Raw genomic sequence first — 24195 nt, forward strand, 5'->3', positions numbered from 1 at the left:
AGTTACAGTATTACAGATGTCTCCCCTTCCCCCGCTTTCCCCTTTCCCCAGCTCCTAACCGCCCCTCCCCCCCCCCGCCCCAGGCCTTCACCATCCTATTGTCCATGTCCATGTCCATATAAGTATATAAGTTCTTTGGTTTCTCTCTCCTCGTCCCCCACCCCCACATCAAGGTATGTCAGTCTGTTCCATGCCTCCCTGCTTCGGGCCTTATTTGGTTGGTCAATTCATTTTGTCCATTAGGTTCCACAGTAGTTAGGGTTCATGAAGTATGTCCCATGGGTGATGGAGCTGTGTTCAGGACACAAAGGAGCACTAGGAAAAACTGTGCCTTGTGGGCGAAGGGGAGATCAGGGTGGCTTCACAGAGGAGGTGACACCAGAGCCCAGCAAAGTCAAGGAAAGACATGCCCAGTGCTGGGACACCTGCACATGCATATATGCGCATGCGCGTGCGCACACACACACACACACACACACACACACACACACACACGCACACACGTGCGCACACTGAAAACCCCATTCCATTCATGCACACACTCCATCTAACAGTAACACACACACAGTCTACACACCACAAGCACACGCTCATACAACACACTCACACAATTACACATGACCCTCCTACACTTTTTCTCACAGAGACATACACATGCATGCACACGCATGCTCCTGCTCTCACACAGACACACAAAGTCCAGACTAAGGCAACTTTATTCTACAAACCATCCAATACCGGCCCAGCCTCCCTCGGGGAAAGGCCCGCCGGCCGGCCCGCCCGCAAGGGGCGCCCGAGAGCCACGGCTGGCAGGAGGGCGAGGCCGGGGCTCCTGGGCAGGAGAGGCGACGAGGCAGAGGCCGAGGCCGAGGCCCGAGGCCTGTGGGACGCGGGTCTGGGTGGAGAGACTGAGCGTCACGTCGTCATCTGCAAACGGAGATAAGACACCTTTGGGACGTGCAGAGGTTGTTCCCTGTGCACATGTGGTGACGCTTCTCCCACCTCAGTAATCAGAACATGGCCTGTGGGGCCCTGCATCTGTATTTCCAAAAGTTCCATAGAATTTGTTCAATGTGGTTACACTTATTCGAATAGACTTTTGTACAATATACACAGTTCAGACGTAGGGGTACAGGCCAAGCGTTTCTCCCTTCCCAACTTCATCCCCCTTCCCAGGAGCCACTCAGTCCCCCTCAGCAAGTTATCAGATTTCTGCAGGAAAGTATTCTCCCAGAAATAGACAATGCAGGAATAAACAATATACATCTTCCCCTTTTTAATGCAAATGGCAGCAAGGAACTATACACTCCAGTCTATGCCTTTTCCCTCACTTAGATCCCAGACTCCTTGCTTGTGAAGAGAGGACCTAATTTTGCTCACAGTTTTTATTATTATTTTTAAAAATATATTTTATTGATTTTTCTTTCCTTTTTTTTTTATTTTTTTTTTTTTACAGAGAGGAAGAGACAGGGATAGAGAGTTAGAAACATTGATCAGCTGCCTCCTGCACACCTCCTAATGGGGATGTGCCCGTAACCAAGGTACATGCCCTTGATCGGAATCAAACCTGGGACCTTTCAGTTCGCAGGCCGACGCTCTATCCACTGAGCCAAACCGGTTAGGGCTTGCTCACAGCTTTTATAATGTACTCCCTGAACTCCATCTGTGGAATCCTAACTTGCATGGGGAAACTAGCCGGAGAGGAGCTAGAGGCAGAGGCCAGCCTGGGTCCTGGTCTCTTTTATTTTTTGTTTAAAAAAAATTGTGGTCACCCTGGCTGGTTTTGCTCAGTGGATAGAGCGTTGGCCTGCGGACTGAAGGGTCCCAGGTTCGATTCCGGTCCAGGGCACATGCCTGGGTTGTGGGCTTCATCCCCATAGGGGTGAGGGTGTGTGTGCAGGAGGCAACAGATCGATGATTCTCTCTTATCATTGATGTTTCTATCTCTCTCTCCCTCTCCCTTTCTCTCTGAAATCATCATAAAAATATAAAAAACAAATTGTGGTCAAATAGCTGTGGCTGGTGTGGCTCAGTGGTTGAGTGTCAACACAGGAACCAAGAGGTACTTGGTTTATTCCCAGTCAGGGCACATGCTGGGGTTGCAAGCTCAATCCCCGGTGGGGGGCATGCAGAAGGCAGCTGATCGATGTGTTCCTCTCTCATTGATGTTTCTATCTCACTATCTTCTTCCTTCCTCTCTCTCTCTAAAAATCAATAAAAGCACATTAAAAAAAAAGAATTCCTAAAAAAACTTGTGGTAAAATATAAACAAGATAACATTTACCATTTTAACCATTTTTAGGTGTACAGTTCAGTGGCACCAAGTACATTCACACTGCTGCACAACCATCACCACTATCAATTTCTAAAACGTTTTCATCAACCCCCATTCTCTACTCTCCACCCTCAGCCCCTGGTAACCTCCATCTTACTTCTTGTCTCTATGAATTTGTCTGCTCTAGGTACCTCATATAAGTGGAATCATACAGCATTGTCTCTTTGTGACTGGCTTATTTCACTTAGCACAATGTTTTCAAGGTTCTGTTGTAGCATGTATCGGAATTTCTGTGGAGAGTGCTACAGCGTTCGGATAGGTTCAAGCCTCGGAATGACTTGTGGCAAAGCCACATACAAGTCCCAGCTTGGAGGGCAAAGCCCTCCCAGCACAATTATAGCCAAAAGGCTATGGTTGTAAGCTTGACTTTATAGTCTGACCCTGCAGTCCTAGGTAGCTAAGGGATGTGGGCTGCAGGGGGGCAGGGTGCAGCAAGTGCTGCCTAAACAAAGCTTGATAGAGATCGGAGAATGGCAACAACAGTAAAGAAGCAGATTTGAAATTCGCAAGAACATTGTAAACATCTTGCCCTTGTTTTGCTTTGTGTGATCTGACTATAAAATAAAGCTTCGGCTTACAGGCTGTGTCACTGTTTCTGCATCCAGGCACAGTGATCCACCTGGCCCCAACCATATTCTCTTGTCTGTCTTCTTTAATCCTTCACTGCCCCTCCTCAAGTTCACCCCTGGCTGTGCTGGAAGCAGTTCAATTTCCTTCCTGAATAATATACCATTGTATGTATATATCACACTCTGTTGATGGACACTTGGGCTGTCTCTGCCTTTTGGCCATTGTGGATGATGCTACTGTGAAGGTTGATCTATGATTCCAGGTCTCTGGCTCCTCCTGGAGCGTTTTGTGAAGGCGTATTACATTTTGCCCATCTTTTAAATTGCTTGTGGGGCAAGGCAGAGGGCTCAACTTTGATGAGAGGAGGGGCAAGTAGAGAGCCAAACATTGTGAGGGGTTGGGAGAGGAGGTGGAGGGTGAGAATGTGGAGAACACAGCACTCCATTTATACCCACTAATGTTCCCCATCACACTAGGAGTAAGAGCCAAAGTCCTTACAAGGCCCTGACACTTTTCAAGCCTCCTCTTCTTGTCTCTTTAAAGCCGCTTGTCCAGTCATACTGACCTCTTCACGGTTTCTCAGACAAGGAGAGGGCAGCTGCATTCCTTGTTCCCTCCCTCTGTGTATGTGGAATGCCTTCCCCTAGATGGCCATATACTTTATTACTTCCTTCTAATTTCTTTTCAGGTATTACCTTGTCAGTGAGGCCTTCTCTGACCACTCCATCCAACACTGCAGTCTTCCCACCATGCTTTGCTTTGCTTTCCTTACTTGCTCAACTTTCATACATTTGACTTGTTAAACGTGTTCTTACTACACCTAGAAAGTCAGTTGTAGGAGGACAAGGATTTTGTCCATTTTGTCCACTGCTATATTCCTAGTACCTAGTAAGTGCTCAATAAATAACTGAATGATGAATGAATGGTTAGGGGCCCAGCTCTCAATGTGATTCAACAAGATCCAGCCCACTCCAGCCTCTCTCCTGGGCTGCAGACCCTCATATCCAATGGCCCACCTCGCACCCCTGTGGTGGGGTCATGCTCCACTGTTCAGCACCTCCCCGTCTTGTACACCTTCTACTAAGCCAAGTCACCTTTTTTTCATTTCCTTACCCTCACCCCATCCCTGTTTGCCTCCTCAACTCTCTCTGCATCTTAGTGAAACTATGAACCTTTCACCACCCACATCTAACATCACTCAACAAAACATGTAGGTTCCCAACATTTTCCAAACCCACCTCCTCTCCATCCTCACTGACACAGACTGTGCCTTGCCTCTTCTTATCAGTTTCTCAGACTTTTCCTGTCCGGGGTCTCCACTGTGGAGGTTCCCCACCTGCAGGGGATCCTCCCACTGCAGCCCAAGATGTCTATAAATCATGTCTGATCAGCCCGCTCTGATTGAAGACATTGCTGACTCATCAGGGCATGCTGAGACCTTTACTATCTGAATCCAGATCACTTCTGCAGCCACATCTCCTCTTTCTCCATGCTTCAGCCCACGCCAAAACCCTGACACTTCCAAAACATGACTTGATCTCTCTCAGTGTGGGACTTTGCACACATTGTTTCCTGCAGCTGTGTGTTCTTCCCTTTCTTCTCCGCTAAACAAAATTCCTATTTAACCATTTCAATTTCACCCCCTCTCTGGCATAATTTCCTTTTTTTATTTAAAAATATTTTTAAATGTTTTTATTTATTTTAAAATATATTTTTATTGATTTCAGAGAGGAAGAGAAAGGAGAGAGAGAGAGAAGAAACATCAATGATGAGAGAATCATTGATCTGCTGCCTCCTGCACGCCCCCTACTGGGGACTGACTCCACAACCTGGGCGTATGCCCTTGACTGGAATAGAACCCGGGACCCTTCAGGCCACAGGCCAATGCTCTACACACTGAGCCAAACCAGTTAAGGCTGGCATCTTAATGTGGGAGTTTTCCATTTGTTTAGGTCTTTAATTTTTTTCAGCAATGTTTTCTAGTTTTCAGTGTACAAGTCTTTCACCTCCTGGTTAAATTTTATTTTTAGGTATTTTATTATTTTAGTTGCTATTGTAAATAGTATTGCTTCCTTCATTTCCTTTTTGAGATTGTAGGAACACAACTGATTTTTTCATGTTTTTTTTTTTTTTTTGTACCCTGCAACTTTGCTGAACTTGTTTACTAGCTTTAGTAGCTTTCTTGAGAAATTTCTATATTCAGAATCATATTGTCTGTGCAATACATATATCTTTACTTATTTTTTCAATTTTACTGTGTTTTATTTCTTTTTCTTGTCTAGTAGCCCTGATTAGAATTCCCAGTACAGTGTTGAAATAGCAGTGGTGAAATCGGGTATCCTTGCACAATAAAATTTTTCTTGCACAATTACTTTTGTTCCATAATGACAAAATCCATTTACATCCTAGGTGGTTTGGCATTTCAGACTTTTTTTAAAATTGATTTTTAGAAGAGGAAAGGGGAGGGAGAGAAACATCCATGTGCGAATGAAGCAATCCATCAGCCACCTCCTGCACATCCCCTACCTACTGGGGATCAGCCCACAACCCCGACAAGTGCTCAGACCAGGAAACAACTGGCAACCTTATCGTGCAAGGGAGGATGCCCAACCAACTGAGCCATACAGGCCAGGGCTTAGGCATCATGACCTGATGGGTCAAGTTATTGAGTTTTGGAAGAAAGACAACAGGATCCAGCCATAGTGTGGGTAGAGAGGAAGAGAGAGAGGGATAGAGAGTTAGAAACATCGATGAGAGAGAAACATCGATCAGCTGCCTCCTGCACACCCCCTACTGGGGATGTGCCCGCAACCAAGGTACATGCCCTTGACCGGAATCGAACCTGGGACCCTTGAGTCTGCAGGCCGACGCTCTATCCACTGAGCCAAACCGGCTTCGGCTTAAAGCACTTTATACATTACCTCCTGGTAAGTATATAGCCAAGGAAGTTAACTGTGGATCAGAGAGTTAAATGACTTGCCTACATTAGAGAATCAGTAAGTGACAAAGCTGGTCGGCTGGGTTGTACTAACATGCCACTTAGCTGCATAGAAAGATAATAAAAATTTGTGTGTAGTAAAGGTGAGGGCATTCCCAGCCGCCTCCCATCCCATCCCAGCACATCGCATCCCATCCCACTCCCTCAGTCCCGCTCCTTTAAGGCTTTGCCCTGGGCGCAGCCCTTCCATTGGCTCTCATTTCAGGGCCCCATGCTCATACGAGGGGAAGCGGCCAATCAGCGCGACTCGTTCCCGCCCAGCCAGCCAGCGCTAGATCGCGTGGTGTCTGTCCCTCCCGCAGCATGCCGGGAATTGTAGTCTAACCAGGCATTTCTGTCCATAGTGAAAGAGGATCGAGAACTACTAACCCCAGAGAGCTGAGCGCGGAGGGGGGTTAGTTTTAATACCCCGCCAACAATCTGGGCCCGAAACCGGCATCCTGGAACAGGTGAGAGTGGTAGCGGACTGGGACCGAGGGCAGGGGTTAGAGACTCGGCCTTACCTTTGGGACGATGCTTTGAGGCACAGGCGGCCCAGTCAGTTGCGTCTGATTCCCCGATGTTGGGGGGGGGGGGGGTACGGGGGGAGGAGAAGGAGGGTCGGTGGACCTGACTGGCTTACCCATTTGGAGGTGCGGAAACTCCCGAGCTCTTATGTGGCTTTCCTGGCATCTCCCTAATATACCCGAACCAGGTTTGCTCCTCTGCGAACCCTCCTCACTCCCAGTGTTGCTCCGAGGCTGTCTCCGCAGCCCCAGCGCTCCCTGTGGGGATCGGGACTCTTAGTTTCAGAGCTCCAGACCACTTGGCCACAATACCAGGGATTCCGGCTCCTCTTCTTGGAGCATCTCAGGAAATCCACACCCTCCTCCCCGCCTACCAGGGGAGATCTAGGTTCTAGATTTGGCGCTGCCACTGCCTAAGTATCTTCCTACCTTCTAGAACCTCACTTTTGATCTCTGTGAAATAGGGTGATTTAGGGATCCGACAGTCCGTAGTCGTGAGGAACTTTACTCTGGACCCTTCTAACTGTACTCAGGATTTCGGGGAAGCCAAGAGCGTAGCAATTCCAGAGGTTTCCTGGAGGAGGATAAAGTTAGGTGACATTAAGTACTTGCCATCTTATTTTAAGTATGATCACTTGAGTCTCAGCAACCAGCCATACTTTTTATCACCTGCATTCCCTTTTTTCTCTAAATGCCCAAGTTCTGTCCAGAAGAGGGTGGGCCCAGAGCCTTTAGGTAAAAGGTTGGAGGTGGTAGGGGTGACCTGGGGACCTGCCACCATGCATCTGCCTTTGGTGCTTGTCCCTGCAGGGAGTGCTCGGTGCCTCCTCCCTATGCCAGCCCCTGTCCCCTTGATGCCTCTGTCCCGCTGGCTGAGATCTGTGGGGGTCTTCTTGCTGCCAGCCCCCTGCTGGGTGCCACAGGAAAGGTGGCTGGGTTCCCTACAGCGGCCCTCCCTGGTGCACCGGGGCTCAGTCCTGGGGGCATGGCACAGTGTCCGCTGCTGGTGCCAAGTGTGGACAGAGGAGCCTCGGTGAGTGTTGGGGGGCGAAGGTCTTTGGGGAGGGGAGCAGCTGATCAGGTTTCTGACTTGTCCTCTCTTTCCTCAGAGTACTTTATTCCTCCCTCAGAATGAATGGAGACCAGAAATTGGATGTTTATGACCAAAACAAGCAGGATTTCATCCAGCACTTCTCCCAGATTGTCAAGGTGCTGACTGAGGATGACCTGGGGCACCCAGAAACAGGAGATGCTATTGCCCGGCTTAAGGAGGTGAGGGATTTGCGACTTGAGGGAGTGAATTTTTGGTCACTCTGTGTGTGTGGGATCCAGCTATGGTTTTGGGGGACTTTTGACAGGTGTGGGGACAGGCTTTCATCTGAGGGATGCCAGGTCAGCTCTGGAGGGGCCTGTGCCTGACAGGTGTACTTCCTCAGCACATCAATTCCACCCTGTAGATCTGGTAGGCCATCCAAACTGCTTTGCGTGGGTGTAGGCCCTTGATGTGAGAACAGGAGGGATGGGCCTGGAACATTTGCTAAGAATTTGTGAAGGTCTTGAACCTGGTAAGTCTTAGATTTTGTTGAGGAAGGAGATTAGGGGTCCAGAAATCATAAGGTGCTACCTTGGCAGGGATCCCCGAGGAAGGCAGTCTGAGGTGGGCCTGAGTGAAGCTAGCCTATCATCAGAAACCTCTGCTTGGGACAGGAACTATTGCTGAGATACTTAAGTTACCTAATTCTTTTATTCTTTTGGAGTTTCTAGTAATTCTTTTATAAATGCTGTCTCATTGGTCTGAGGGGAACCAAGGAAAAGGAGGAGGTTTGTCTACACTGGGATGGACATTAAAAGGGAAGTCTTTCCATTGAATTAGATCTGGTTGCCAGCAGGATACAGAAGGCAAAATGAGCAGGAAGAGACACCATTGCAAGAGTGGGGGATGGCTCCCCAACCTGGGTCCTCTCCAACTCTCCTCTGACCAACTTTGAGGGGTGGGAGCTTGTCTTCGGTACAGCGAGAGGCTCTTCATTTGCGGATAGGTTGAGTTGTGGGTAGGAGAAAGTGGCTGGGAAAGGAGGGATGGGTTGTGAGGGGCAGTTAGGAGAGGTGGGGATGGAACTTGGGAAGTTGAGACCCGGGCATGCCAGCCAGGGTTAAGGAGGATTTTAAAGTTAGGTCATGGTTGGAAGTAGGAGAGGGCGAGAAGAAATCTCAGAGTAGCTGCTCCGCGGATCCTGATACCTGGTCCCTCTGTTGCCCCCCAGGTCCTGGAGTACAATGTCGTTGGAGGGAAGTACCAACGGGGTATGACGGTGCTGGTAACTTTCCAGGATCTGGTGGAACCAAGCAAGCAGGATGCTGAGAGTCTCCAGCGGGCCATGACTGTGGGCTGGTGTGTGGAACTGGTGAGAAGGGTGGGGGAAGGGTAGGAGAAGAGGTTTACTAGATGTGGGGGTGCCTTGGGTGAGAACAGGAGGGATGGGCCTGGAACTCGTTTCTTGGCTCTTTGTGTTTCTGTGCCTCTAGTGTGCCACAGCCAAATTCAGACAGTGAATTAGACAGTGAATCACCCCACAGATGAACAAATGTGGGAACTTCTTTTGTCAGTAGGTACATATTTCACTTGAAGACCACCTGTGGGCCAGGGCCTTCGAACTGGGCATAGGGGTATCAGTGCTCTGAGTAAAGTGCCCTGGTTCTTCCAGAAGGTTATTCTAAAGCAGAGATTGAAAACTGGCAGCCCACTGATAGTTTTTGAAGATGCTTTAGAAATAAGTGCCCTAAATTTAACAAAGAAGAAGATTCACGTAAGAACCCAAATTTCTAGTCCTAGTCCATTCCCTTAATGGTGAGAGCATTGGCCCATGGACTGAAGGGTCTCGGGTTCGATTCTGGTCAAGGGCATATACCTGGGTTGCCAGCTTGATCCCTGGCCCCGGTTTGGGGGTGTGGGGGGTGTGGGGGGTGTGGGAGGAAGTTGTTTGGTAGAGTGGCTCACAATCTAGTCTGGATTTGTCTGATTATTTCATCATGATTACAATCAGGCTAAACATTTGCTAAGAATGCTACATAGGTAATGTGGTATATTTCCCATTACTTCCCACTATAAGCACATACCTGGGAAGACTATTTAAAAATAAATAAACCCAATGCTGAGGTACTATTCCTATAGATTTCTTATTTAATTGATCTGGGGTAGGGCTCTGGCATTGCTGTTGTTTTTTTTAAAGTAATTTTTAAAATTGATTTTTAGAGAGAGAGGAAGAGAGAAACATCATGTGAAATCGAAACATCGATTGGCTGCCTCCTGCATGCCCCCTACTGGGGATCTAGGCCAACACCCTATCAGGGCGTGTGCCCTGACTGGGACTCCAACCAGCAACCTTTTGGTTCATGGGATAAAGCCCAACTAACTGAGCCACACCAGCTAGCGCTGGCACTGGTATTTTTGTTGTTAATCCTCACCTGAGGATATTTTTCCATTGGTTTTTAGAGACAGTGGAAGGGAGGGAGGGAGAGAGAAAAAAAGAGAGATGTGAGAGAGACATATCGATTGGTTGCCTCCTGAACTTGCCCCAACCAGACCGGGGATCGAACCTGCAACCTAGGTACATGACTTGATCACCCTTCAGTATGCGGACTGACACTCTAACCACGAGCCACACTGGTTAGGGCTGGCGCTGGTATTTTTTAAAGTTCCCCTGATAAAGAGGAAGTGCAGTTAGTTCAGAATCATTGCTGCGGGGCAGAGGTGATTGAGGGAGGCCACACTGTAAATGGCCTTTGTAGACAACCCTGGTTGAATGCTACTGGTTGAAACCAGATGGCCCTGCAATCGTGCTTGGGAGAGGCAGTAGACTGGTGGCCTCAGGGGAACCATGCCACTCTAAATACACACAATGTAAATAATAAAATGTGTGCCTCCGATGTGGGAAGCCCAGACCCACCCCTGGGTGAGGTCAGAGGTGAAGGTGCAGATTGATGCCTCTTTCCCCAAGGACTTGGCCTGGAACAAGAGCAGCGATCGCCATGGCCTTTTTGCACTGCCTACACCTAAGCCGGTGGACAGTGATATCCACTAGAGCACACACACAGATGAGTATGACGTGAAGATTTAAAAGCCATGCCTTGGAAAGCTGTTTTAAGGAACTAGAATGTGTAGCCTGACCCCATAGAACAGAACATGTCCTGGGCCTCCCCATCCTGACTTTCCTTCTCAGCTCATAGTGACTCGCAATGGCAGCTCTGTTGCTGGTGGAAGGGACAGTAATAAGGAGCCCTGGGGGTCTTATTCCACTCTTCCCTCTTCTCCTAGCTCCAAGCTTTCTTCCTGGTGTCAGACGACATTATGGATGCATCCCTCACCCGACGGGGGCAGCCCTGCTGGTATCAGAAGGTGAAGTAAACCTTGGAAACCCAGTGGGCATGGAAACAGGCCACAGGGAGGAGGTTACATAGAGCCTATTGAGGTGTTCAGAGTGACAGGTTCTCGGTATGAGTCTAGGCCAGAGACTGATTGCTTGTTTTTCTGTTCCCCGACAGCCAGGCATTGGTTTGGATGCCGTGAATGATTCTCTTCTCCTGGAAGCGTGTATCTACCGACTGCTGAAGCTCTACTGCCGGGAGCAGCCCTATTACCTGAACCTGATGGAACTCTTCCTGCAGGTGTGCTGCAGACCAGGTCCACTGCCCAGAGGCTGCTGCAGTGGCTTGGCCTCCACAGGACATTTTCATCTGGCTGGTTTCAGGGCATAGGAAAGACTAGGTTTCATGGAAGAGGAAGAAAGTGAGGGAGTTGGGAAGGATGGTATTATGGCAAGGAGGATTCTCTGTCCCTGTGTGATGGGAAGGAGGGATCAAGGACAGTGTGTGTGGTGTGTGTGAGAATAGGGTCTTGAGATCTGGTACCCTCCCTCCCTCTTGCTGCCTTTCTGACTCTGCCTAGGTGGTAGCTGGTATGGGATGTGGGGCCCAGGATTTCTGGGTTCCCCAGTCCTGGAGAAAGCCCAGCTCATGGGCCATCTTCTGCCTTAGACTTCCTATCAGACTGAGATTGGACAGACCCTGGACCTCATCACAGCCCCGCAGGGCAACGTGGATCTTGGCAGATTCACTGAAAAGAGGTGAGGGACAGTGGGAACCAGACCTGAACAGTGAGGGAGGGCTCCAGGTGGGCATTCTTTTTTTTTTTTTTTTTTTTTTGGCATTCCCTTTTTGAGGAATTGATCTTCTCTCCCTACTTAGGTACAAATCTATTGTCAAGTATAAGACAGCTTTCTACTCCTTCTACCTTCCTGTAGCTGCTGCTATGTATATGGTGAGTGAGCCTCCGCACACACCCCTGCTACCCACTAATGTTAGCTTTTATACAATCTGGTGCCCCCACTTGAGCAAGTTACATATTCTCTCTGATTCTGTTTCTTCAGCTGTAAGATAAAGGATAAAATCCCCTCCTCACAGGATTGCTGTAGAAATTAGGTGAGGCAAGTGAAAGTGGTTAGTCCGTCATAGAGGAATGAGAAATCCTCCATCTGAGTATGGATAGGAGTGGGGAGGAGATGATCAGGCTGAAAAGACTGGATTTACAGGCAGTGAGTGGGATTGACTGGCTACCCCGAACTTGCTTCTCCAAGTTTCCTTTTCATCCTGAATGAAGTTGGAAATGACAAAAGGATTATGAAGAAGAGCCCTAGCTGGTTTGGCTCAGTGGATAGAGCATCGGCCTGCGGACTACAGGGTCCTGGGTTCGATTCCGGTCAAGGGCACATGCTCAGGTTGCGGGCTTGATCCCCAGTAGGGGGTGTGCAAGAGGCAGCCGATCAATGATTCTCTCTCATTATTGATGTTTCTCTCTCCCTCTTCCTTCCTCTCTGAAATAAAATATATATATTTATATATATATATATACATAATATTTTTATATATATATAAAAAGATTATGAAGAAGAATCAGTGACTCCTGGACTGAGCCTCATGAAAAACGAGATGGTCTGAGGGCCTCCAGAATGGATTAATTTTTGCCTGCAGGAAGGCCTAGCTAAAATTAAGTGGGATAGAGGTTGGACCACCAGCCAGGACTTCCTAGACCAGGGAAGCCAGGGATGTCTGAAAGGAGAGCAGAGAAGATTTAGGGGCTAACCTTGGGCAAGAACCTATGGGAGGAAGCAGTCAGGAAGATGAAGGCGCCCCTGATGTCTCGCCTATCAATCCCCTTTTCACTATAGGCAGGCATTGACGGGGAGAAGGAACACGCCAATGCCAAGAAGATCCTGCTGGAGTTGGGAGAGCTCTTTCAGATCCAGGTAGGAAGGCAGGAGGCCCTGGCAGAGAACAGGCTCCAACTGCCCTCCTTCCCCGCCTTGGAGCATCTTCATTCTCCTTTTCTGCTCCCCTGCCCAGGATGATTACCTTGATCTCTTTGGGGACTCCAGTGTGACGGGCAAGATTGGCACCGACATCCAGGACAACAAATGCAGCTGGCTGGTGGTACAGTGTCTACAACGGGCCTCTCCAGAACAGCGCCAGATCCTGCAGGTGCCCAGGAGAGGGTTGTGGATCCCTGAGCTGATAAGAAAGGGGATAAAGCAGTGGTTCTTAAGTGGGGGCAGTTTTGTACCCCAGGGGATATTTGGCAATAGCAGCAGACATTTTTTGTTGTCATGACTTGGTGTGTGTGCATGTGCTAAGGTCTCTCTAATGGGTAGAGGCCAGGAATGCTTCCATACATCTTACAATGCACGCAACAGTTTCCATAACAAAGTTATGTGGCCCCAAATTTCAACAGTGCTAAAGCTGAGAAACCCTGTGGCAGAGGAAGCTGCGGGCTGAGTTGATATCTGAGCATTTGGAGTGGGGAGGGGAAAATTGAACATGTTAGACCCGTGGTCGGCAAACTGCGGCTCGCGAGCCACATGCGGCTCTTTGGCCCCTTGAGTGTGGCTCTTCCACAAAATACCACGGCCTGGGCGAGTCTATTTTGAAGAAGTGGCATTAGAAGAAGATTAAATTTAAAAAATTTGGCTCTCAAAAGAAATTTCCATCGTTGTACTGTTGATATTTGGCTCTGTTGACTAATGAGTTTGCCGACCACTGTATTAGACAATCTTAGACACTCAAAGACACTTGAATTGGAGGCAGGAATCAAGTTAATGGCATTGGAGATGTTCTGAATATATGGATGAGGGGTGTGGAGGGGGCATGAAAGCACTAGGGGAAGAGTAAGCCTGTTTTCCTGCCTCCACCCCCTTCTAGGAGAATTATGGGCACAAAGAGGCTGAGAAGGTGGCCCGGGTGAAGGCACTCTACGAGGAGCTGAATCTGCAGGCCGTGTTTACGCAATATGAGGAAGACCGTTACAGCCACCTTCTGGGTCTCATCGAGCAGTACTCTTCGCCCCTGCCCCCCGCCATCTTCCTGAGGCTAGCACAGAAGATCTACAGGCGGAAAAAGTGACCTAGAGACTGCCAGGGCGGGGAGGGGAGGCTTTCAATAAATTATCCTCATTTTATGTCAGCCATGGATTCTTGGATACTGTGATAAAATTTTGCCATATGTTAATTGATATAGACAAGAGTTATATTTTGTGTTATTTCTGGTCACAAAAATATCACCAGTCTGGGTGGGTGTGGCTTGGTCGGTTGGAGCATTATCCTGTGCACTGGAAGGTTGCAGGTTAGATTCCCGGTCAGGGCACATATCTAGGTTGCTGGTTTGACCCCAGTTGGGGCATGTATGGGAAGCAACCAATTGATGTGTCTCACACTGATGTTTCCCTTTATCCCTCTCTAAAAAAAAAACCCAAGTAAAAAATACCCATCAAATACTTCTAATATTAAACACTGAAATGAGCTATACACACATTTAAGGAATGAATAAAAGCAGTTAAGGGCTGTGTGTGATAGGAGCCTATCTGGGCAGCTCAAAGCGGAAGCCAACGCTGGACAGGAGGCCCTTCCATTGCAGGGCCCACTAATCCCACAATCACTCAGGCAATTAGACACCAATTCCCCTCACCTGCATGTCGGCTGTGGGAGGAGAACCAGGAGAAAACCCAAAGGGAAGAACTTGCAAGCTCCACACAGTGGACCTGCCCGGATCAGTGTTCTCAACCCTATAAAACACGGAGGAGTGAGACGATTACACCAGAACCTGCCGTACTGTTTAACCTTGTGGTTCTGTTCTTGCGCGGACCAGCCAGGGGTGCAGCTCTGTCCAGAATACGTAGGTGCTTCCATAGAAACCAGGACTGTGGGTCATGACTTCCGGACCTCTAACAAACTTAGAACATATCAAAGAGACAGGCCGCCCTGACCGGTTTGGCTCAGTGGATAGAGTGTCCGCCTGCAGATTGAAGGGTCTCAGGTTTAATTCCGGTCAAGGACATGTACCTTGGTTGCGGACACATCCCCAGTAGGGGGTGTGCAGGAGGCAGCTGATTGATGTTTCACTCATCATGTTTCTAACTCCCTCTCGGTAAAAAAATCAATAAAATATATTTTAAAAAAACCACACAAAACAGACAGGCCTAGGTGGGTGACACAGGCGAGACGTCAAGCGCAGGGGGCTGGGTCTGAGCCACGCCACGCCCATGCGTGAAGGGGCGCGGCTGCGCAGCGTGGGCGGGTTGTCCTACAGCCGCACCCCTTCCCTCCAGTCAGTGCGGGGACTGGGTGAGCCGCAGAGGAGCTCAACGCCTGGAGCAGTTGCAGAACCGTGGTGAGGAGGGCTCGGTCTGGGGGTGTGGATGAATGGCTCTGCATGAGGGGTGGGGCAGGAGAGGGAGCAGTAAAAATGAATAGGGGTGGGGTGGTGGCTGATAGACAAGTACGGAGAATGGACAGAAACCCCGGGTTTCTAGCCCGGTTTCTGTCGGGGCTGCACACTGAAGCCCTGTGCGGACCGTGCGGGCCGGCTTGACATGCAGACTCCTGCTCCATCCCCATCCCCCATGCCCGCCCCTTTCCTGCATTAACCAGCCAGACGCGCTCCCCTCCTCCCCCATTTCAGAGCATTTGGGCAGGGCCGCTCTTGGCCCCTGACTCTGGGAGTGACTGCAGCCAAGAGGACCGAGGGTCCATTCTGGACCGCATCCTTTTTCAAGGCCCCTCCACCCCCCACCTCCATGGGGATCCAAAGCGCAGCCGCATTCTCTGATGCCACTCGCCTAGCCCACCCCCCGCCCCAGCCCCCGCCGCCCCACTCCCGGGGGGTTACATTCGATTCCACCTGCAAACACTGCAGAGGAAACAAGGCTAGTGGATGGCCATTTGCATCTCATTTGAATATGGTCTAAAGCAGCCGGCGCCTTCCCAGGCCTGCTCCCGCTGTCAGTCACCTCTGTGTCCTAGCGGTCCGCGCCCTCACTGGCTGGGTTTCACCATCCCTGTCTTCTAGGTCAGAACCTGCGGTTGCCAGGTAGGCGGATGTGAGAGGCCCGGTCTTCCTGGTTCTCCAGAGGCCCTCCCGTCGCCGCTGGCACGATGCTGTCCCCTCAGAGGGCTTTACTCTGCAACCTCAACCACATCCACCTCCAGCATGTCTCTCTGGGCCTGCATTTGTCTCGCCGCCCTGAGCTAAGGGAGGGGCCCCTGAGCACATCCTTTCCCCCAGGGGACGCAGGGGGCAAGGAGAGCCAGGGCTCCTGCAGCGGGACGCTGGTGGATGCCAATTCCAACAGCCCAGCGGTGCCCTGCCGCTGCTGCCAGGAGCACGGGCCAGGCCTAGAAACCCGGCAGGACCCAGCACAGGAGGAAGAGGGGGCTGCCTCTCCCTCGGACCCGGGTTGCTCCTCCTCTCTCAGCTCCTGCTCAGATCTTAGCCCTGATGAGTCCCCCATTTCAGTCTACTCGCGGGACCTCCCTGGTGACCAAAACGTCCACCCTCAGCCTAGCATCATCCCCCTGGAGCAGGGCTCCCCTCTGGTCTCCACCGGCCCTGGCGCCTGCTCTCCCGACAGCTTCTGCTGTTCTCCTGACTCCTGCTCCGGAGCTTCCTCCCCACCCGGCCCTGGCCTGGACTCCAACTGCAATGCCCTGACCACCTGCCAGGACCTCTCTTACCCAGGGCTGGAGGAGGAGGAGGAGGGTGGGGAGCAGGACCTCCTTACCTCCGAGCTCTCGGAGGCCGAGGACGGGAAGAGCCACACTGGGAAAACGGAACCCAGTTGGAAAATCAACCCCATTTGGAAAATTGACACAGAGAAGACTGAAGCCGGCTGGAAAATCACCGAGAACAATAACTCTGGTTGGAAAATCAATGGGAATACTAACTCTAGTTGGAAAGCTGAACCTGGAAAATCTGACACCGGTTGGAAAACCAATACAGGAATAACCGATCCTGGCTTGAAAACAGACGCCGAGAAGAGTGATGGAGGACGGAGAAGTGACGTCAGCGAGGAGCCGGTGCCCCACCGGACAATCACGTCCTTCCATGAGCTGGCCCAGAAGCGCAAGCGGGGCCCGGGGCTGACCCTCGTGACGCAGGCCAAGAAAGACCGCAGTGACTGGCTCATAGTCTTCTCGCCCGACAGCGAGCAGCCCCCCACCGGGTCGCTGGGCGGCTCCCCGGCGGCTCCCCGGGAAGTCACCACCTTCAAGGAACTCAGGTCCCGGAGCCGGGCCCCGCCCCCGCCAGTCCCGCCCCGAGACCCCCCAGCTGGCTGGGCCTTGGTCCCGCCCCGGCCCCCACCCCCACCTGTTCCTCCCCGGAGGAAGAAGAACCGACCGGGGCTGCAGCCTATAGCCGAGGGGCAGCCCGGGGAGGGCAGGGAGGTCAGGCCTGGCGAGAAGGCCCCAGCCCCGGAGGAGCCGGAGGAGCCCGGTGCGCAGGCGGGCCTTGAGGGTAAGAGGCCGCGGGAGGAGGGCGGGGCTCCGGCCTTGCCCAAGCCTCCGAAGCTTACAGCCCGTCTCCCTGTGTCCCCCACCCCCTTTCTGTCACCCATCCTCCCGGTCCCCTTCTACCAGGGAGCGCTCCGGGAAAGGGAAGCTGGGTGGGTCGTTGGGTTACGGGACTAACTCTTTGCTCCCTCTTTCTCCCGCCCTTCCTCGCCTGGCTGCCCATCCGCTGCCCTCCTTTCCCTTCGCACCTGCCCCGCCAATCCCGCCTGCAGCCCGTCCCCTCCTGGTCCCTCGGCCCCTGGTTTTCCGGTTCTCGGCCGACGGGCGCCCCCTGTTGGAGGGTGGGGGCGCGGGCACAGCTGGGTCTCTGCTCCTGGCGCCTCTGGCGGGTTGGCCCGGCGCGGGGCTGCGGCTGCTGGGGGCGCCCAGCCCCCCAGAGGAGCAGCTGCTGCCTGTCCGCCTGTCCCCTGTGGGAGCCTACTCGCCCCCGGCGCGGGGGGCCCTGTCCTGCCTGGCCAGCCCCGAGCTGGCCCTGCTGCTGTCCCCGCTCTTTCCCAGAAGCAGCACCTTCCCTGCCGCGGCTCCCCCACCCCGCCAGGTACCCGCCCCCCCGCTGCCACCGCCACCTCGTCCGCCGAAGGCCCCTCGCTGGACCAGGAGCCCACCGACTCCTCTCAGGCTACGTAAGACGGCCCCGGGCGGCCCCGTAGGCCACGCCCCCGGCGGGCCGCCCCGCCCCGCCCCGCCCCCTCCTCAGCCCGGCTCCCTCCTCGGCTGTGGTTCCATCCGGGTTACCGGCTCCGCCCCGCCCCGCCCTTCGGCCGGGCCGGTTCCTAGCGAGTTCATTGGCTCTGGGCGTCTGGCTCCGCTCCTGAGCCGGCGGGCGCAGTGGACGCGGGCCTGTTCGGCTTCAAACTCAGTTTAAGGGCCTCCACAAGCCCACGGATAGGGACCTGGGGGTGCCCCGCGGTGGAATTCCCTGGCCAGTGCCGTCGGGCCTGACCGCCACCTTGCTAGGGGGAAGCGCCCCAACTCTCTCGGCTGAAGAGGTCCTGGCCACGCCTTCCGACCAGACCAGCCTCCCGCGGGCTGCGGGGGCGCCCTCCGCAGCTATGCCGGAGTAGGCCCTGGGTTTCCCCTCTCTGGTGCCTCCTAGCCTCCCAGCCCTTGGATCTCCGCTCCCTCCCTCTCCTTTCCATTCTCGTTTGTCTGTCTTTTCATTGGTCCGGGCTCCCCACGTGCTCTTCCGTTCTCGGGGGCCGGACGCAGGCCCGGGGCGGGCCAAGGCGCCCCTCCCTTCCCTCGCCCTGTCATCTCCCGCCCTATCGGCCCCCGCGGGCGGGCGGGCGGGCGGGAGGTGAGCGCGGCTGTCCCTGCGCCTGGACTTCCGGGATCGCGGAGGTGGGAGCTGGGCCCTGAAGAAGGTCATGGAAACGGGGGGTTGGGGTGGACAGGGGCGGCGAGTGCTGAGATCCGAGCAGAATTTCACTCCGGGGTCCCGGGTCGCGTTGCCCCGTGCAGGACCCAGCATTGTGTCCCCTCTCCCAAGCCTTCAGGGGCTGGGTGTGGTGGACCCGCAGGAGGTGACCTGAGCTGGAGCTTGGGGGCCTGGAATAACCTGGGTAAGGGTCACGCGTTCTGCTTTCCTCCCCGCAGTCCGCAGTTCCTGGTCCTTCGCCGGTGTCCCCGGGGCCCAGCGACTGTGGATGGCAGAAGCCCAGAGTGGGACCGGCCAGCTGCAGGAGCAGAAGAAAGGTAGGACACCCCAACCCTGGCTTCAGAGTCAACTGCCCCTCACGGTGGCCCTCCCCTCACAGGGTCAGACTGCGTAAACCGGTGTCTCCTAGTCCCTTGGGTATTCCTGGGAGACAGGGGCTTTGATGCTTCTCTCCCCTCCCCCTTCCCAGGTCTCTTGATAGCCGTCAGCGCCTCAGTGGATAAAATCATCTCGCACTTTGGGGCGGCCCGAAACTTGGTTCAGAAGGTGAAGTTGTCTGTGGGAGGGTATTGGGGTTGAGGAGATGAATGTAGCTCTGGGGGCGCAGAACTTCGGACAGGAAGCGCGCTGTTGGTATCTCTGGACCCATGCCCACTGCGCTGCCTCCAGGCCCAGTTGGGGGACAGCCGGCTGAGCCCAGATGTGGGGCACCTGGTGCTGACCACCCTCTGTCCGGCTCTCCATGCCCTGGTGGCTGACGGGCTGAAGCCTTTCCGAAAGGACCTCATCACTGGGCAGCGCAGGAGCAACCCCTGGAGCGTGGTGGAGGCATCGGTGAAGCCAGGTGAAGTGTGGGACTCGGCCCAGGGCTGGGACCGGATGGAGGCAGGGCTGGGGCTGGGGCTGGGCTCACAGCTCGGGTTGTCCTCAGGCTCCAGCACCCGGTCCTTTGGAACCCTGTATAGCCAGGTCAGCCGGCTAGCCCCACTGAGCAGCAGCAGAAGCCGCTTCCACGCCTTCATCCTGGGCCTCCTCAAGTGAGTGGCATTCTTGCCCGTGCCCCTCCCATGGCCCCGGGACTGCAGGGGTATCTCAGGTGGGATTCTACACGTTCCTAGAGCAAACCTCTCCTGTTCCCAATCTCATCTCCCACCCCCTACCTAGAGGGCGCTGGCGTCCTCCACCTCCCTGAGCTTCTGTTCCCTTTCCTCCCCCAGCACTAAGCAGTTGGAGCTGTGGTTTTCCAGTCTTCAGGAAGATGCAGGTCAGAGGTTCAAATGGGAGAGGATGGGGTTGCTAGGCTGTGAGGGAAGGAGGAAAAGGGATCTGTTCTGCTGGTTCCCACGAATGCCAGAATGATCTTAACCTGCTCTGCGATCTTATTACTCTGGTGCTTAAAACTTTTTCAAGGAGTCCCTTAGTCCACAGGGGGAAAGACCCAAATCTTCACTATCACCTCCAGTCTTGATTATTGGCCTCTGCCTTCTTCTCTTGCCTCTAAGCCTGGGGTTTTCCCTGGCTCTTTGACAGCCTTCCTTTCTGATTCTTTCCTCCACCTGGAATAGGACTTCCGGCCCCTCCTCATTAACGTTCATTCATCCTTTAGATTCTATATAGTGAGGCTTCACTTTGCCCTCAGACTAGGCAAACCCTCACCCCCTCTTTTGCTCCCACGGCCCGGTTCTCCTTTCTGTTAGTCAGTTTCTTATCACCACTTGTTCTATATGTGCTTCCCGCTCTAGGCAGTGGTTTTACACGGGCAGGGATGTATCAGCCCTGTTCCCCACCATGTTCTTCTCTGTCCCAGTGCCCGGCATAGAATGAGGCATGAGGGCATGTTTGTTGATGGGTGGGCTGATGCAGGGAGCCCTCTGGGACTATGCTGAGGGCAGGGACTGATGTTAGCCTGCTTTTTCCCCAGGCCTGCTGTCCCTCCTGTACCTGCCCACTGGATTCTTCTCTTTGGCCCGGGGTGGCTGCCCCTCCCTGTCCACAGAGCTGCTGCTCCTGCTGCAGCCGTTGTCGGTGCTCACCTTCCACTTGGACCTGCTCTTTGAGCATCACCACCACCTGCCCCTGGGCCCGCCTCAGACTCCTGCCCCGCCGGGCTCACCGCCAGCCTTGCAGCAGACTGTGCAAGCCATGCTGCACTGGGGGGGTCGGCTGGCCCAGAGCCTTCGTGGGGCTTCTGAGGAGACCCCTCCAGGCCCTTCAGCCCCCTCAAGCCCTCCCAAACCAGGCAGCTGGTGGGAGCAGCTGACCCAGGCCTCCCGGGTCTATGCCTCTGGGGGCACGGAGGGCTTCTCCCTTCGTCGGTGGGGATCCAGGTGTCACGGGGCTGCGGCTGAGGAAGCACAGGAGAGAGCGCTGCCCACAGAGGACGCGGCACCAGGCAGAGGCGTGTGGCTGGGGAGACTGTTTGGCGTGCCTGGGGGCCTCACAGAAACTGAAAGCGGAACTCTGAAGTCCAGGTACTGGGGCACCTGGTCCCCTCCATGACCTCTGACTCCATCCCACATCACCCAGTTACCCAAGTATGAAACTAGAGTGATCTCTAGGTCGGAAGTTGGCAGTCTGTTTTCTCGTGATGTTACATTTTAATGGTGACATAAGCACCGATATGATGTTCTCCATTTTGCCTCTTGGCCCTCAAAGCCAAAAATAGTTATTATTTAGCTCTTTAGAAAAAAGAAGACATTTGCTGAGCTCTGGCTTCAGGTCCTCTCTAGTGATCCTCGGTCTCTCTGAGTGTACTGGTTCCGAGGTCCTTCAGTGACTTTTGTGTTGTAGAGCTGTTTTCACCCCCCTAATCACCCTAACAAACTGTCTCTCTGCCCCCAGCAGTGGCCAACTCCTGATCTCTTTTGAAACACAGGCTGCTCAGCCTTTTTCTCCCTCCAGAGCCCTGGGTTTGTTGATGTTTTCTGGAGGTGGGGTCAACTCGGTGGGTGACCCTGTATCCGCTCCTCCAGGAGACCATCCAGCTGGCTGCCTCCTACAGTGAACGTGTTGGCTCTGGTGAAGAGGGTGGCACCTTCTGAGCCTCCCAGTTCACCCGAGGAGCTTGAGGCCTCAGCACCCAGCATGGTGCAGACCCAACGGTAAGGAGGATTGGGAAGAATGCATTGGTGTGCACATGTGTGTTGCGTGCGTGTGCGTGCGTGTGCATTTCTGTCTTCAGAGTGGAGGGGAGGTAGTTTAAAAGGCTGTGGGGCTGTAAAGTCAGACAGTGCTTAGTTTGCATTACATTTCTGCTATTATTGGTGTGAACTCATTTCTCTGAGCCTTGGTTTTTCTCCTTAAAGAGAGGATAATTTATACCTTGATTGTGGTTGTTATAGAGACTAAACATAATTTTATAAGAGCATCTGGCCCAGAGGAGGTGCCCAGTTAACAATAACTATGTATTTGGATGCGCCCAGGTGCATACCCTGAGGGATTGTGCTTCCCTTCAGTGGGGTCTTCTAATTTGGCACCAGAGATTGCTTCTGCTTTAGGGTCTGGCTTCCTTTGGTTTCTTAATCCATTGAATTAGGTTTCCTCGTTTTTCATTCATTAATACTTCTCAAGTACTTACTATGTGCCAAGCATTATGCTAGGGGAGGGAATACAAAGATAACCATATTGGAGTCCCTGCCTACAAGGAGCTTATAGTCCAGTGGAGATACCAATGAATAAACATGCGGTTAAAATTCTGTATGGAGCCCGGCTGGTGTGGGCCGGTTGGTTGAGTGTTGTTCTATGCACCAAGAGGTCACTGGTTTGATTCCTGGTCATGGCACATGCCTGGGTTGCAGGTTCGATCCCTAATAGGGACCGTGCAGGAGGCAGCCAATTGGTGTTTCTCTCTCATTGAGGTTTGTCTCTCTCTCTCTCTCTGTGTGTCTCCATTCCTTTCCCTCTAAAACAAGAAAATAAATAAAAACATATTTTAAAAATTCTGTATGGAAAAGATTGTAGGAAAGGGGCTACATAGAAGGGCTTTTCCCAAGATTGCAGACTCAGGGAAGGCCCAGTGATGGTGTAGGGTGTGTCAGAAGGATAGGATGCAAAGGTGGAGGCCCAAGTGCAGTGAGGAGCCATGGGCACATGACTGGTTGTGCCCAGAGCGGAGGCTGTGGGCGCAGTGACGGGAAGCTATAGGCTTCAGTAGGCCTAGACTCATTGTGAGGTAGGGGGAGCTATTGAAGGGTCATCAGCTGGGGATGATGTGCTTGCTTGTTTTTGAAGCATCTCTGTCTGCTGTGTGGAAAATGGAGCTGGGGAGGAGGTCATGAGAGGTGAAGGGATACCAGTTAGATTATATGTAGTGGTTGAGAAGATAGAGAGCTAAACTAGAATGAAGGCAGTGGAGTTGATGAGAAAGACAGGTGGAGTAGTGGGAGATACAAACACCAAGCTAGTTTTGGTAATTGATTGGATATGAGGAATGAGAGACGCTGGTTTTTTCTGGGAGCAACTGGGTAGAAGGTGGTGCTATTTACCCGTATAGGGGACACAAGAGGAGGGACTGGTGTGTAGGGTTATTTAATTTGCAGATGTTGAATTTGAAGTACGAGAGAAGTGCAAATCATGTCAAATAAGTAGCTGAAGAGTGGGTTTGGAGCTCAGGAGAGGGCTGGGGCCCCACAGGAATCCACATGTTGCTAGACACGATCCCAGTGTTCCCTGAGCTGAACTAAAGTGACGTTCCACACAGTAGGAAGATGAGACCTGGGACAGCTGGGGACCCCCACCTCACTTCATCCCAGCATCTGGCTCCCCACAGGGCAGTCCGTGCTCTCTGTGACCACACCGCTGCAGGACCTGACCAGCTGAGCTTCCAGCGTGGGGAAGTGCTGCGTGTCATCGCCACGGTGGATGAGGATTGGCTCCGCTGTGGGCGGGATGGAATGGAGGGGCTGGTACCTGTGGGGTACACCTCTCTTGTTCTCTAGGCCCAGGACCTTTTTCCTTCCCTGCATATGTCTCTCCCTCCTGTCACTTGGGAATGGAATGGCCTGTGAACACGAACCCTTGTAAACTGATTTTCCCAGAAGCATTTTCCCTGTCTGTAAAATGATACTTTCCTCCCACATCCCTCTCTGCTAACATGTGAAATAAAATTTCCTACTTCTCTCCCATACCCACCTGTAAGTTGAAATCTGCTCTTCTTCCAAATATATACAAAGCACTTTTCCTCCCTGCAGTTTCTTTCCCACGTCCCCACCTGCATAAGGGAACATCTCCCTTTCTACCTGCAAAATAGAAATCTAGTCCCCATCTACCTTCCTGTGTAAGTACTCTGCTAGTGCAGTATATGCCTCAGTTCCCAAGACTTGAGGGTCTCTAGTCTCCTTCACGTGTATGAATCTTCTCCCACTTTCCCCACCCCATGTTGCCAATATTTATTATGTACTCATGTTGTCCTAGGTGTTCAAGTCTGGATACCCCTGGTGGGTGGGCCTATGGTGTTGGATATGTCTCCTTCCTCCTTTGTCCCAATAAAGTGTGGGAGTTGGATGTGTGTGTGT

General features: G+C 52.6%; 2 protein-coding genes and 1 long non-coding RNA gene across 6 annotated transcripts; 2 read left to right on the forward strand and 1 right to left on the reverse strand.

The window, feature by feature from the left end:
• Nucleotides 1-698: 698 nt before the first annotated feature.
• On the reverse strand, nucleotides 699-17949 carry LOC114227815 (uncharacterized). Its single transcript, XR_003613906.2, has 6 exons — nucleotides 17871-17949; nucleotides 14423-14519; nucleotides 12818-12973; nucleotides 6839-6983; nucleotides 6526-6667; nucleotides 699-927 (listed from the first exon to the last, which is right to left on the reverse strand). It is a non-coding gene; the product is annotated as an uncharacterized LOC114227815 (long non-coding RNA).
• Nucleotides 6261-13921, forward strand: FDPS (farnesyl diphosphate synthase). 2 transcript variants are annotated; one of them, XM_028131423.2, is made up of 10 exons: nucleotides 6261-6352; nucleotides 7519-7681; nucleotides 8674-8814; nucleotides 10725-10805; nucleotides 10952-11074; nucleotides 11444-11532; nucleotides 11654-11726; nucleotides 12634-12711; nucleotides 12809-12943; nucleotides 13661-13921. In XM_028131423.2, exons 2-10 carry the CDS (start codon nucleotides 7541-7543, stop codon nucleotides 13859-13861), a joined length of 1062 nt encoding a protein of 353 aa, XP_027987224.2. In that variant the 5' UTR covers nucleotides 6261-6352; nucleotides 7519-7540; the 3' UTR covers nucleotides 13862-13921. The 2 variants fall into 2 exon arrangements, with proteins under 2 accessions (XP_027987224.2, XP_008153914.3); XM_008155692.3 differs by lacking the exon at nucleotides 6261-6352 and adding an exon at nucleotides 7220-7442.
• Nucleotides 15889-24184, forward strand: RUSC1 (RUN and SH3 domain containing 1). Of its 3 annotated transcripts, XM_008155688.3 has the most exons (10): nucleotides 15889-17248; nucleotides 17517-17927; nucleotides 18901-18999; nucleotides 19152-19228; nucleotides 19352-19526; nucleotides 19614-19719; nucleotides 19900-19946; nucleotides 20604-21153; nucleotides 21655-21783; nucleotides 23451-24184. In XM_008155688.3, the coding sequence occupies exons 1-10, from the start codon at nucleotides 15889-15891 to the stop codon at nucleotides 23617-23619; spliced, it is 3123 nt and encodes a 1040-aa protein (XP_008153910.2). In that variant the 3' UTR covers nucleotides 23620-24184. The 3 variants fall into 3 exon arrangements, with proteins under 3 accessions (XP_008153910.2, XP_054567369.1, XP_027987219.1); XM_054711394.1 differs by lacking the exons at nucleotides 15889-17248; nucleotides 17517-17927 and adding an exon at nucleotides 18278-18364; XM_028131418.2 differs by lacking the exons at nucleotides 15889-17248; nucleotides 17517-17927 and adding an exon at nucleotides 18574-18645.
• The last annotated feature ends 11 nt before the right edge of the window (nucleotides 24185-24195 follow it).

The sequence above is a fragment of the Eptesicus fuscus genome, chromosome 22 (genome assembly GCF_027574615.1).
Source record: "Eptesicus fuscus isolate TK198812 chromosome 22, DD_ASM_mEF_20220401, whole genome shotgun sequence".
In the NCBI taxonomy this organism is placed as follows: Eukaryota; Metazoa; Chordata; class Mammalia; order Chiroptera; family Vespertilionidae; genus Eptesicus; species Eptesicus fuscus.